The sequence below is a fragment of the Aquarana catesbeiana genome, linkage group LG05, assembly GCF_042186555.1.
Source record: "Aquarana catesbeiana isolate 2022-GZ linkage group LG05, ASM4218655v1, whole genome shotgun sequence".
NCBI classification, from domain to species: Eukaryota; Metazoa; Chordata; class Amphibia; order Anura; family Ranidae; genus Aquarana; species Aquarana catesbeiana.
In genome coordinates this window covers 239,512,847-239,527,645 of record NC_133328.1, presented here as the reverse complement: position 1 = coordinate 239,527,645, position 14,799 = coordinate 239,512,847, and the positions used below count along the sequence as shown (strand labels likewise).

Here is a 14,799-nt window from a genome sequence, read left to right as displayed (position 1 = left end):
TGTCTCCTTTTAGAGTACATTTCACATGTCATACACATGTTTTTCCCCTCATCCTTCAAAACTTTGTCAACTCTACATTAAACCTTTGTCATTCCAACTCTAAAACTTAGTAGCCTGTTAGTCATCCGTGACTCTCTTTCTCCAAACTCCTGTCATTGCTCCTTATGACCTGAGCCACTTATTCTTTAACATCCTCTGCACCTCATCTTTAAATTTCAGTCACTCATTAGTGACTAAAAATGTCCACACCCACATGGAAGGCTTTTGACTGTCTCAAATCTGCCTATGCACTGTACGTTTGCAGTATATGGAACCTAAAAATTTTCTGGTGGGATCTGGACTTGCACTTACATTAAGAATGCCTCTCCCCAGAGCCTCCTCTCTCTCTTTTCCTTTCTCTCTTCTGTTTTTTTTTTCGTACCTGGGTTATTATTCTCATCTTTTTTATGTAATGTTTTTTGAATTTTATGGTGTGCTTTCTTATGCATATGTCTACACGTGTATGAATGTATGCACGTGTGTGTACATACATGTGCATATTATCACTACAACGTGTGTGAAAATTAGTGGTATACACATGGATCACCCTATATATATTGCAGCTGATTCTCTTTTTTGGATAATTGCTTGCCAATTAAGACAATCAATGGGTGGAGCCTGTGATCTTGAGAGCTACTATTTATCTCAAAGTTTTATGTCTGTAATGTGGTTATGTTCACTGTGGCCATTCGATTAGAAATTAAGAAATTTTAAGAGCAACGACCGGAGTGCGGATCATTTTTTCTACATTACTCTACTCAGCCAGCGACTGTGGATCGAGCACCTGGGAGCTCTGCTATCTATGTGGTGTATGGGTAGTAGCACTGACTTTTTTGATTTATACTACAAATTTTCTCCCTGTGCTTATGTTACATTGTAGCACTGGCACCATTAGGGATATTAGTCACAGTACAAGGTGAGTTTTGTATACATATCCACACTGAACACACACATTTTTCTTTTTAGAAAATTATTTTTAAATATTATTACACCAGTTGCCAAAAAACCCAAGCCCCCTGCACAGTAGCATCTTCACATACGTGTTTTCCTACATGACACTACTAACGCAGTTTGCCACAGTCTCCTGGGTTTTACAGTCCTCATTTACCATTTGATGACTGAAGCACATAAATCATTCCTCAGAGGACATCACATCTCACAAAAACTTGAAGTAAACCAATGTTTTAGTATAGCAATGCAACAGCTGTTTTACACTTTCTGACTGTTCTGATGGTTCAAGCAGGTTCTTAAAATGAGTGGTGCAAAAATTGTCAGCTGTCAATCTCTAAATCCAATATGGAAGTGCCAGATACTGTCATGATTTTTTAAACAACCCCACTGGTCTTGGTAAAAGGACAGAGAGGACTCAGACCTACCCTGCCATTGTTTGCAGTAACAGTCACTGCAATAACATTCTTTTTCTTGATATTAAAGTGAGCAATCACTGTTACATGTAATGCAGGCTCAGCAAAACTAATCACACCCCCATAAAGAAAAAAGTTTAACACAGCAAAAAAGTAGAAAAATTAAAAACATAAAGACATAAAACATAAAATTTCCTCCAATAACTGACAAAAAAGACATATAAACATTTTTTTTTAAATTCTTTATTTATTTAAGGGTATGCAACAGAACACAGTAGTATGACATGACAGCACAGTCCTGACAAAAAATGTCAGCAGTGACCAGATGGAATTGGAAACAACGTTCTTTGTCATAAATCAAACTACTATATTTATTGGCGTATAACACACACACCGGCATATAACACGCACCCCAAGTTTAGGAGGGCATTTTAAGGAAAAAAAACTTACATTTAAATGCCCATCAATGCAGCCTTATCAGTGTCCATCTGCAGCCTTGCCCATCATTGCAGAATGATCAGTGTCCATTTGCAGCCTTGCCCAGTGCCGTTTGCAGCCTTGCCCATTGTCATATGCAGCCTTGCCCAGTGCAGCCTTGCCCAGTGCTGTGTGCCGTTTGCAGTTGCCCATTGTCATATGAGCCTTGCCCAGTGCAGCCTTGCCCAGTGCCATTTGCAGTGTTTCACTGCAGCTGCTACTAGTGCAAGCCTCTTAGTTGGCATCACAATGCGGGCAGCAAACTGTTGCCTGCACAAGCGATGTCAACTCTACATCCACGCTGGAGACAAGATGTCTCTTTCCTATCACATAAGCTGACTGTCCCAATCAATGTCTTCCAGGTTGCCTCATACATCCAGAAATTAACCCTGATGGTTTGCCAACGAGGCGTTTTCTACATTTCTAACTGCACATATACGGACAAGGCAGAGTTCACTACTAGTAAATCATGTCACAGATGTGAGTTATACAGTAATAAATCACAGTCCAATGAGTGTGCCTGGTCTATGTCTCTCCAACAGTATATTCCAAAAAACATTGAAATCGAGATAGAAATGATAAAACAAAATTTAATGCAGATGCACATTCCTATAAAAATAAAAAGTAAAGATATTTTACATGTAACTCCTTCCTTGTTATCGGTATCCTGCTCCCCCAGCCGCCAAGATAGAGCCTGTGTACTCGGCTCGTCACGCCGCCCCGCCTCCCTGCTGTCTCAGAGGATGAGGAGCGAGCGATGCCGAAAAAGACCGAGCCGAGTGTACTCTGTACTCGGCTCGCAGTCCCACCCAGTCCCGCCATTGGACGGAGTGTTATGTCCATCATAGGAGCTGGGCGGGACTGCGAACCTTCGGTAGCACTCGCTCCTCATCCTCTCACAGCAGGGAGGTGGGATGGCGTGACTGCAAGCGGAGCCGAGCACTTGGCTCAGTCTTTTGCGGCGGCAATCGGTCTTTGGTGGCGGCGCTCATTTTTTATGGCGGCGCTCTGTATTCTTCGGCGGCGCTCGCTTTTTTTTTGGCACACAGACAGTGGGGATTGGCGTATAACACGCACCCATGATTTTAAGGGGAAAAAAAGTGCGTGTTATACGCCGATAAATACGGTATATACATTCTGTCACTTTGGTGATAAGTCATGTCTAACAAGTCAGGGTCTTATTCAATACTAAGTAAGACATAACCACGTGTAGATAAGTAGTTGTAGGAACATGGCTCCCATGTACATACTAAGAGGATCAGATCACTTATAGGCAGGCATCAGTTGTAAAGTAGAGGCAAGTGGTGCCCCCCCTTCAAGAAGGGAGTGTCCTGCTCCGTTAAAAATAAAAATAAAAAAAAAAAAAAAAACGGCGTACCGTTTGGTCGGTGCATGCCTAAAGGCATTTTTGGGTGTTTCTTTGTTAAAAAGGAGAAAGGTGGACACATTTAGTGTCCAAAGAGGGAGAAAGAAAGAAGAAGAGAAGAAGAAGAAAAAGGAGAACGAGAAAAGGGGAGTCAGGGAAGGGGAAAGAAGAAAAATATATAATTAGATAAAAAAAAGGGGGGGTTTAAGGGAGCTTCTGTGGGGTTGACAGTAAAAGGAACCGAGCTTCCAGAACTTAATACCTTCAGATAGTTAAGAAAATGCTAAATATTCATGCGAAAAATGAAACATGTCCAAATGCAGCCAGCACTTGTTGTGTTCCTCTGTCTTATCCCTGAGGACCGCAGTGAGGTGTTCCATCCGTTGAATTTCGTTCACCCTAGCAAACCACTGTGTTATGAGGGGTGGGGTTTGTTGTTTCCACATACTGGGAATACATGCCCTAGGAGCATTCAAAAGATGCTTCAGCAAAGACTTATGCCCTGTACACACGGTAGGATTTTCTGACGGAAAATGTGTGATAGGACTTTGTTGTCGGAGATTCCGACCGTGTGTGGGCTCCATCGCACATTTTCCATCAGAATTTCCGACACACAAAGTTTGAGAGCTTGCTATAAAATTTTCCAACAACAAAATCCGTTGTCGGAAATTCCGATCGTGTGTACACAAATTCGACGCACAAAGTTCCACGCACGCTCAGAATAAATTAAGAGACAAAAGCTATTGGCTACTGCCCCGTTTATAGTCCCGACGTACGTGTTTTACCTCACCGCGTTTAGAACGATCAGATTTTCCGACAACTTTGTGTGACCGTGTGTATGCAAGACAAGTTTGAGCCAACATCCGTCGGAAAAAATCCATGGATTTTGTTGTCGGAATGTCCGATCAATGTCCGACCGTGTGTACAGGGCATTACGGTATCTCTTACTCGAAATAGGGGTCACATTAAGAAGCACTGCAACAGGGCTGTCAAAGAGAGAGTAGTCTGTAAGTTTGTGCACGATTTGGAGCACCTGTTGCCAGAAGGGGCGAATCTTTGGACAGTCCCAGAAAATGTGAAATATTGTGCTGTTCTGGGTGCCACATCTCCAACATAATGGGCTATGTCCCGGGAAAAGGGAGGCCAATACAGCAAGGGTCCTGTGCCAGCGCGTCAAGATTCTATAAGAGGTCTCCTGATATTTGCTACAGAGGGAAGATTTGTGAGCAAAAAATAATATTCGGTTCTTTTGATCTTCTGAAAACGTGAAGTTTAAGTCTCTTTCCCATTTGAGCAAATATGGTGGATCTTGGTGAGACGTAACTGCGAGTAAAATACCTTATGAAATGGAGAGAGATTTTCTAATAGGACCTTCTCCCAAATGTCTTCAAATGAAGTAGGTTGCCTTTCAAAACCCAGAATGATTGGGAAGGGATCGGAGAAAGTAGGATAGTTGTAACATTTTCCACTGGCCCAGAGCTGAAGAGTTGAAATAACTATACAGTTCTGATGGGTGGATCCAACCAGATGGGCTAAGGGAGGAAGGAGCTCTGACTAGGATCAGATCTTGTTGGAGTTGAAAGGCTCTATCAGCCAAGCCCAGAGCAAAGTTTGGGTGACCAATGACGGGAGTCAATGGCGAGGGGAAACTGGAAGTAGCTGCCAGTTAGTAATATCTAGAAAGTTCTATCAAGGTGGATTCAATCAAGGAATGGGGAGGCGCTACTCGAGAGTGGCGGACTCCTGACCAGGGAAGGCCGGCTAGGGGGGCAGTCACTGACTCTTGTTCCAAAGACACCCAAAGTTTGTGAGAGGCGTGTCTGCACCAATCGACCACTCTGGTCATATGAACCGCTATACAATATAAGGCAGGGTCTTGGAGTCCGACACCACCCCTGAGCTTAGATCTTTGCAAAAGTGCCCACTTGAGACAGGAAGGTTTACCTTGCCAAACATCGGATGAAGGCTGCTCGGATCTTTTGAAAAAACTCTTGTGGCAGTTTGATCGGCAAGGCTTGCAGGAGATATAAGAGATGTGGCATGACGTTCATTTTTTTGACATTACATCTGCCAAACCAAGAGACTGCCAAGGATTTCCATTTCTCTAAATCTGCAGAAAGGGTAGCCAATAAATGTTGGAAAGTATATTGGAAAATAAATTGGAGATTGGAAGGGATTCTAGTTCCCAGGCACTGGATGGCTTGGGGGGCCCATCGAAAAGGAAAGTTACCACTGAGATGAGAAGTGGACTCGGCAGAAGGTTAACGTCGAGAGCCTCTAATTTTTGTAGATTAACTTTAAAGTCCGACAATTCTCCATACGTACAGATTTCAGATAAGAGAAATGCTAAGGATACAAGGGGGTTTGACAAATAGAACAACAAGTCATCCACGTAAGCCGTGACTTTGTGATGATACGTACTAGTTTCAAGACCACTAATGTCTGGGTTATTCCGAATGTGCTGCAACACAGGTTCCAAAGTCACAAAGGATCACAAAGGATTTGGAGGCTACTTCGTTCACTTTGATCGCGGCTGTGGGCATCGAGTACAGGGCAGAAATCCAAGATAGGACCAAGCTCGGCATCCCAATGTGTCGTAAGATGGCCTGGAGGAAGGTCCAATTCACCCTATCAAACGCCTTTTCAGCGTCAGTGGAAAGGAGAACGAATGGTGTGTTAAGATGCTTGGCTCTCGCTATAACATTAATAGTTCTAATCATGTTGTCTCGTGCATCTCTGTTGCAGATAAAACCAACCTGATCAATGGGGATGATACGCCGGAGAATAGAACCCATTCTCTCTGCCAACATTTTTATGAACAATTTTAGGTCGCAGTTAAGAAGGGAGATGGGCCTATAGTTTGCGCAGAGAAGTGGGTCTTTGGTTGGCTTTGGGATGACCAAGATACTTGCCCTGAGGAGATCTGGAGGCATGGTGTGGCCCTCTAAGATGGCGTTAAAAGCCTTGGAAAAGTGGGATGCCAATTGCACACTGAAGACTTTGTACTATGGGGTTGTAAAACCATCTGGTCCTGGTGCTTTTCCTGCTGGCAATCCAGCTATTGCATCCGAGAATTCCTATGCAGAGATGGGTGCCGATAGCAGCTCAACCTCCTCGTCAGTGAGTGAGGGTAGCTTTGCAGCCTGGAGATAAGCTTCGATCGCTGCAGACTTCTTCATGGTACAAGCCGCAGCGGGAGATGAGTGTAAGTTATAAAGAGAAGCGTAAAAATCACGAAATGTCTCCGCCATCTCCAGGGATGAATTGCATCGGGTACATATAGCGTTCGCCAGGGACCTACTACACTTATCTCCAAATTCGTAGAATGTTCTATTTGCCTTCAAAAGCCTATTTTTGGCCTGGAATAACGAGAAGTCTCTGACTTGTTCCCGAAGCTGATTGAGCTCTGCTTCTGCAAGCTGATCAGGGTGAGATTTATGGTGTTTTTCAAGGTCATGCAATTTGGATAATAAACTGGATAATGTTTTCGCCTTGTCTTGTTTAACTCTGTGGCCATAAAAACATTTTAATGCTATGGTACACATCCTGGATGCCAGGTCCAGAAGTGGATACTTCTTCTACAATGTTAGACAAGCCCTTTATTTCTAATGGAGTTTAGATTTACTATGAAAACAAAGGCCCCAAATACAGAAACGCATAGAATGACAAAAATATCTCAAAGTCGCCTTTTTTGGCCCTCATGCAAGGGGCCATAAATTAATATTAACAGAATGACTGCAAATAAAAAACAAGGAGAAAAAAAGATGTGAACCTTACTGTTGCCAATTCATCGAACTTCCCAAACAGTTCATTTAACAGCTTTACCAGCTCTTGTGCTGTACACTGGGATGCCAAGCTTGTGAAACCAACAATATCTGCAAATAAAATGCTGGAATAAAAAGAAAAAAAAATTGTATTTATAAAGACTAAATTGTATGCTTACAGCATATTTTGATCTTTAAATCTATTTGGACATAATAATATGATATAAATATAAGGTGCAAAGTAAGCATTTCTATATTTCAGATTTAAATTTAAACCTTGAGCAATGTCATCAACAAATTCTTAATTACATTTATAAATTATACATACGAGACCAGAAAAACAAGATTGTGAAAGCATTGATGACTGAGCAATAGGAAAAGATTTTGCTATATTTTTTTTTTAGTTCTATGTATATAATGTATAATCATATATTTTCTCTAAATATATCATTCCTTTTTTTGTTTAAAGGTCTCTGAATGAGGAGTTCCTGAGATCTTGACAGCTGAATAACAAGTAAGCAATTATGCCCACAAAGAACCTGCCTTGATTAGAAGCAGAATCATATACATGTTGAGATTTTTGTAGAATGATAATCCCATACATGTTAAGATTTTGGTGCAATGTTAACATAAACGATTGTAAAGGTTTATATTATTTGTGTGAAATGGAACTCTAAGCTTGTGTGAGACAACAAACTCTGATCCACACCTGATTTTAATTGATAAACTATTATTTGATGATTCCCAACTGGTGGAAACTCCATACATCACTGGAAAGATCTCACATGGTGCTTATGTCACAAGACTGTGATGTGGACATAGAGCCTAATGCTGGGTACACACAGGCTGAAAATCTGGCCAAAATGGTTGGTTTGATAGGAACAGGCCGACTCTCCCCCCCCCGCGTGTACAGCTCCTTGTCCAGCAGAAGCTGGTCCCACAACTGGCTTCTGTCGAACGAGCATGCTGGAAAACCAGCATACGATCAGCATCGTAGCCAATGGCTGCAAGCGCGGATCACTGTGTTCTAGAGGGAGGGGCAGTCCCCCTGTCAGAACACAATACCTCAGTGGGGAAGACTGCCACTAACATCCGATGTGTTACTACTGCAAAACAAAAAACAACTTACATAGTTACTTTCCTTGTGTACTCAGCTTGAGGTTAAGTTTTCCTAAATTTCCCATAATCAACAATCAAATTTGTGTTGATGAAAAAGACATGAGTTTACCACCTTCAGGTAGGTATCAAAGTAGAGAAGTATCAAACAAACTGCCCCAAGTGGATCTATACCCAATCCACTATGGCTGGGTGCTGGTCAAGTTTGTCTTACTGGCAGATAAGTACCAAAAATATGAAAGTTTCACCACACAACCAGAGCCTTTTGAAAGAAAAAAAAAAAGACTTCAAAAAGTTATTGTAAGCATGAAAAGCATATGACTTGTATCCTGTGCTGTTTATTAAACTAAGAAAGATGTTTTCCACAGTGTGGTTGTATGGTGAACTCTTCATATTCTTGAGAAAAAGAAATTGTCAAAGCAATTGAAACACATTGAGCTCTATTCCCTGGAGGCACACGACAATTTTCTTTAGAACCTTAGTAAAGAATGTGTGCTGACCCCAAAATGGACTATGTTGAAAGTATATATATTTTTTTGTTTCAGTTTGGTAACTTCATACCTACATTTTATTTTAATTGATAGAATTAAACGTTGGGATGTCATTGTGAAGTAAAAAAATAAATAAACCATAGAAAAACAAAGACTAAAAATTAAGACAAGCAAAAAAAAAAAAAAAAAAAAAACTAGCTTGTGTTAGTTTGTTGCTCTCTTTCAATAAAAACAATAGACTAAATCTGGTGTAAAGGGGCTTAAAATATTGGCAGCATTTTCAGTAAATGTACTGATTAAATTAGCAAAGCTGTTTGCAAAATAGCTTTTATAGGGCAACACCAACAATTGAAAGATAGCAAAAAGATTAGAAAAATAGCCAAAACCTACAACATAAATAAGGAAATGTGTTAAAAGTATATTTTATTGAAAAATGGTAAAACAATAATTTTGACTTTTGGGATTGAACCCCATTATCAAATTAAATCACTTTCATTCACATCTAAAATGACAGACCATAGTTACATAAGGGTTATTTACAAAAGGCAAAAAGGTTATTTACAAAAGTGCACTTGGAAGTGCAGTCGCTGTAAATCTGAGGGGTAGATCTGAAATGAGGGGAAGCTCTGCCAATTTTATCATCCAATCATATGCAAGCTAAAATGCTGTTTTTTATTTTTCTTGCATGCCCCCCTTGGATTTATAGCGACTGCACTTGTAGTGCAAACTGGATTTGTGTAAATAACCCTCATAGTTACATAGTAGGTGAGGTTGAAAAAGACACAAGTCTATCAAGTCCAACCTATCTGTGTGAATATGGGGGTTATTTACTAAAGGCAAATCCACTTTGCACTACAAGTGCACTGTAAGTGCACTTGGAAGTGAAGTTGCTGTAGATTTGAGGGGGACATGCAAGGAAAATAAAAAAACAGCATTTTTGCTTGTATATGATTAGATGACAAAATCAGCATAGCTTCCCCTCATTTTAGACCTTCCCCTCAGATCTACAGTGACTGCACTTCCAAGTGCACTTGCAGTGCACTTGTAGCGCAAAGTGGATTTGCCTTTAGTAAATCAACCCCTATATGTCAGTATTACATTTTTATCCCTGTATACTGCGGTCATTAAGGTGCTTATCTAATCGTTTTTTGAAACTATCGATGCTCTGAGGCCACCACCTGTGGAAGAGAATTCCACATCCTTGCCGTTCTTACAGTAAAGAACTCTGTACGTAGTTTAAGGTTAAACCTCTTTTCTTCCAATTTTAATGAGTGGCCACGTGTCTTGTTAAACTCCCTCCTGCGAAAAAGTTTTATCCCTATTGTGAGGTCACCAGTACGGTATTTATAAATTGAAATCTTATCCCCTCTCAAGCATCTCTTCTCCAGAGAGAATAAGTTCAGTGCTCGCAACCTTTCCTCATAACGAATATCCTCCAGACCCTTTATTAGCTTAGTTGCCCTTCTTTGTACTATGCTCCATTTCTAGTACATCCTTCCTGAGGACTGGTGCCCAGAACTGGACAGCATACTCTAGGTGCTGCCAGACCAGAGTCTTGTAGAGCGGGAGAATTATCGTTTTATCTCTGGAGTTAAGCCTCTTTTTAATGCCTGCCAATATTCTGTTTGCTTTGTTAGCAGCAGCTTGGCATTGCATGCCATTGCTGAGCCTATCATCTACTAGGACCCCCAGGTCCTTTTCCATCCTAGATTCCCCCAGAGGTTCTCCCCCAGTGTATAGATTGCATTCATATTTTTGCCACCCAAATGCATTATTTTACATTTTTCTACATTAAACCTCATCTGCCATGTAGTTGCCCACCCCATTAATTTGTTCAGATCTTTTTGCAAGGTTTCCATATCCTGCAGAGAAGTTATTGCCCTGCTTAGCTTAGTATCACCAGCAAATACAGAGATTGAACTGTTTACCCCATCCTCCAGGTCGCTTATGAACAAAATAAATAGGATTGGTCCCAGCACAGAACCTTAGGGGACCCAACTACCCACCTCTGACCATTCCGAGCACTCCCCATTTATCACCACCCTCTGAACTCGCCCTTGCAGCCAGTTTTCAATCCATGTACTCACCCTATGGTCCATGCCAACGGACCTTATTTTGTACATTAAACGTTTATGGGGAACTGTGTCAAATGCTTTTGCAAAATCCAGATACACCACGTCTACGGGTCTTTATTTACCTAGATGGCAACTCACGCCCTCATAGAAGGTTAATAGATTGGTTTGGCAAGAACGATTCTTCATGAATCCATGCTGATTACTGCTAATGATACTGTTCTCATTACTAAAATCTTGTATATAGTCCCTTATCGTCCCCTCCAAGAGCTTGCATACTATTGATGTTAGGCTAACTGGTCTAATTCCCAGGGATGTATTTTGGGCCCTTTTTAAATATTGGTGCTACATTGGCTTTTCTCCAATCACCAGGTACCATTCCAGTCAGTAGACTGTCAGTAAAAATTAGGAACAATGGTCTGGCAATTACTTGACTGAGTTCTCCAAGTACCCTCGGATGCAAGCCATCTGGTCCCGATGATTTATTAATGTTAAGTTTCCCAAGTCTAGTTTTAATTCTGTCCTCTGTTAACCATGCTTTTAAAGAAAAATATTATAATTTAGAAATATTTGATTTGGGGCCACTGCCAACAGGAAAAAACAAGGTAAGAGCAGTTCATGGAGGTTAGCCTTTCAGGAACCAAGCAACAATGAGAAAATGCTTTGATGTTTTATTTGCTGCTAAGGTATAAATGGATCATCTGAACATACTGTACATGGTAACCATAGAACGATTCATATATACAACTTCCCTTCAATTCCACATTAGCATGTAGAGTAGTTGAGAAGTAGGTGTAGAAAAAAAAATGGTGGAGATGTTTCCAGCCTGTCCAGGCTCCCTACAACACAATTTTTTCAAATCATGTCACAGGTTGTCTTCTGGCCTGCATTCCGAGGTATTCAGAAATGATAAGATTTTATATTGTCCATATAAACTTACTGACTTGTTTTTAACCACTTAACATATATTACCCATACCTCTCACATTCCAAGGTAGGTCACCATTCCTTTGATGTGTCATAAGGATAAACACTGCAGTTTTGGTTACTGAAGTCCCCAATTCCTTCGTGACGACCGAGGAGAAGAATAAATTCAATACCTTCGCCATCTCCCCATCCTTTGTAACCACATGTCCTTCCTCATTCTTTATGGGGCCAATATGGTCTGTCCTCACTTTTTTACTGTTTACATACTTAAATAACTTCTTGGGATTTTTTTGCTTACCTCTGCTATGTGTCTTTCGTGTTCTCTCTTAGCTGCCCTAATTGCACCCTTACATTTCTTGTTGCATTCTTTATAAAGTCTGCTGATGATGATCCCTCAACCTTGTATGTTTTTTAAAGGCCTTCTGCTTTGCTTTTATATGCATTTTTAGATTGGAGATAAGCCATACAGGACTTTTGTTCGCGCTTTTAAATTTATTACCCAATGGGATGCATTGGCTAATGCCCTTATTTAATATGCTCTTAAAGCAAACCCATCTCTACTCCGTGTTCTTTGTTCCTATGATTTTATCCCAATTCATGCCTTCTAACAAGGTTCGTAGTTTAGGGAAGTTGGCTCTTTTGAAATTCAGTGTCTTTGTATTCCCCTTATGTTTCCTATTTGTGTGATTTATACTTAAGCCAATTCGCCTGTGATCGCTCTTTCCTAAATTGCCCCGTATTTCCACACCTGTCATCAGGTCTGAATTGTTGGTAATCACCTATTCTCTCCATATGAGGAATTAGGGCATTCCATCCCAATGACTAGGCTATATACCCTACTAACTTCTAGCTGACTTGCAGTAAACCAGGGCAGATACAAAATGTACAGACTATATGCCATCATTCGGTGAACAACTTGTCACTATGTAGTGGCGGAGAAAAGAGGTTTTTCTTTGTCAATAATTTTTTCAAACATTTACTCAAACATGCCATAATAGAAAAATAAAGTTGATTACATACAAATTCATTGCTTTTGTTTACCATGATTTTTTCTATTATACATCAATATACAATCTGAGATTATCACTGTCTTGATATAGGTATTATAACATTAGAGGCACTCTGTATATCAATTCCAGCTTGTGAGTATATATTAGAGAGTTATATGAGAGGGAAAAGAACAAATAAAAGAAGGAAGAATGAAAACAAGGGCAATTTTAGCTCCTTGACCACCCCACATTTGTTCTTGCTAAGCAAACATATATTATAATCACAGAGTTTTTCTTACGAAGCTTTTGCCTAAAAAGCAAAAATTCTGGACGATGTATCATTAACGCTTACTCACAAATATTGGTTTATCACTTCCTAGTAATATTTCTATTCAATAATAATAATGAAAGATTTTCCATGAAAGAGCTACTGTAACAAAATAAACAAGCTCAGAGGCCACTTTAGGGATGTCCAGGATTTGCTCAAAAGTTACTGGTGGGGATTTAGGGATATTATTTTGAGATATAGTGCTTTTAAAGAAAAATATTATAATTTAGAAATATTTGATTTGAGGCCACTGCCAACAGGAAAAAACAAGGTAAGAGCAGTTCATGGAGGTTAGCCTTTCAGGAACCAAGCAACAATGAGAAAATGCTTTGATGTTTTATTTGCTGCTAAGGTATAAATGGATCATCTGAACATACTGTACATGGTAACCATAGAACGATTCATATATACAACTTCCCTTCAATTCCACATTAGCATGTAGAGTAGTTGAGAAGTAGGTGTAGAAAAAAAAATGGTGGAGATGTTTCCAGCCTGTCCAGGCTCCCTACAACACAATTTTTTCAAATCATGTCACAGGTTGTCTTCTGGCCTGCATTCCGAGGTATTCAGAAATGATAAGATTTTATATTGTCCATATAAACTTACTGACTTGTTTTTAACCACTTAACATATATTACCCATACCTCTCACATTCCAAGGTAGGTCACCACAGTTGTTAGTTGGCATCTTTCATTTGGTGATAATGCATGAGAAGTGTGACCTCCAGTTATACATGTTGTATATCTGCATACATTTGAGCAGGGATGAGCCGAACACCCCCCCGGTTCGGTTCGCGGCAGAACATGCGAACAGACCAAAAAATTTGTGCGAACACGCAAACCCCATTAAAGTCTATGGGACTCGAACGTGAAAAATCAAAAGTGCTAATTTTAAAGGTTAATATGCAAGTTATTGTCATAAAAAGTGTTTGGGGACCCAGGTCCTGCCCCAGGGGACATTTATTAATGCAAAAAAAAGTTTTAAAAACAGACGTTTTTTCCGGAGCAGTGATTTTAATAATGCTTAAAGTGAAACAATAGAAGTGTAATATTCCTTTAAATATCGTGCCTGGGGATTGTCTATGGTATGCCTGTAAAGTGGCGCATTTTTCCCGTGTTTAGAACAGTCCCTGCACAAAATGACATTTCTAAAGGAAAAAAAGTCATTTAAAACTGCTTGCAGATGTAATGTAATGTTGCCCCCCCCCCCAGCCCATTACCGGGCCCTTTGGGTCTGGTATGGATATTAATGGGAACCCCGCGCACCCAAAAAAAAAAAAAAAAAGGGGGGCCCCTAGGCCCTATATACTCTGAACAGCAGTATACAGGCGGTCCCTGGGTTACAAACAAGATAGGGACTGTAGGTTTGTTGTTAAGTTGAATCTGTTTGTAATTTGGAACAGGTACATTTTTTTAAGTGTAGCTCCAGCCCAAAAATCTATTTTTAAGCTTTTTGGATAATATATGGCAAGGTTATCACCCCTTTAACATTTTTTTTTTGCTGTCTGTGCCCCTGTTCAGAAGATTTCACCTCACTTTCTGTCCCAATGACAATTGGATTTTGAATATTTTGGGTTATTAGGGAAACAAGGATTGGTGATAAAGCACCAGTGAAGACACCTTTTTCCCATATTAACTCTTACAGGAGAGAATTTCCCTTCCTAGGGGTAGATTTCCTCTCACTTCCTGTTGTCTTCCTCCGTTTGTAAGTAGGAGTCATTTTTGTAAGTCGGATGTTTGAAAATAGGGGACCGCCTGTATATACTATATGGCCTGCCCTATACACTCTGCGGAAAATTGGGCCTTAGGTGTTGGTGGTACCAGAACACTGTAAGCCCTCATAGTTACTCTCGGTGGGTGCTGGAACG

At 40.3% G+C, this 14,799-nt stretch overlaps 1 protein-coding gene across 2 annotated transcripts in view; it reads right to left on the bottom strand.

Moving 5' to 3' along the window:
• ADCY1 (adenylate cyclase 1) overlaps positions 1 to 14,799 on the bottom strand; it is a 525,405-nt gene that overhangs the window by 336,163 nt on the left and 174,443 nt on the right. For both annotated transcript variants that reach the window (XM_073630633.1, XM_073630634.1), the window contains exon 4: positions 7,024 to 7,135. In XM_073630633.1, coding sequence (XP_073486734.1) covers positions 7,024 to 7,135 — 112 coding nt within the window. The remainder of the gene's footprint in view (positions 1 to 7,023; positions 7,136 to 14,799) is intronic.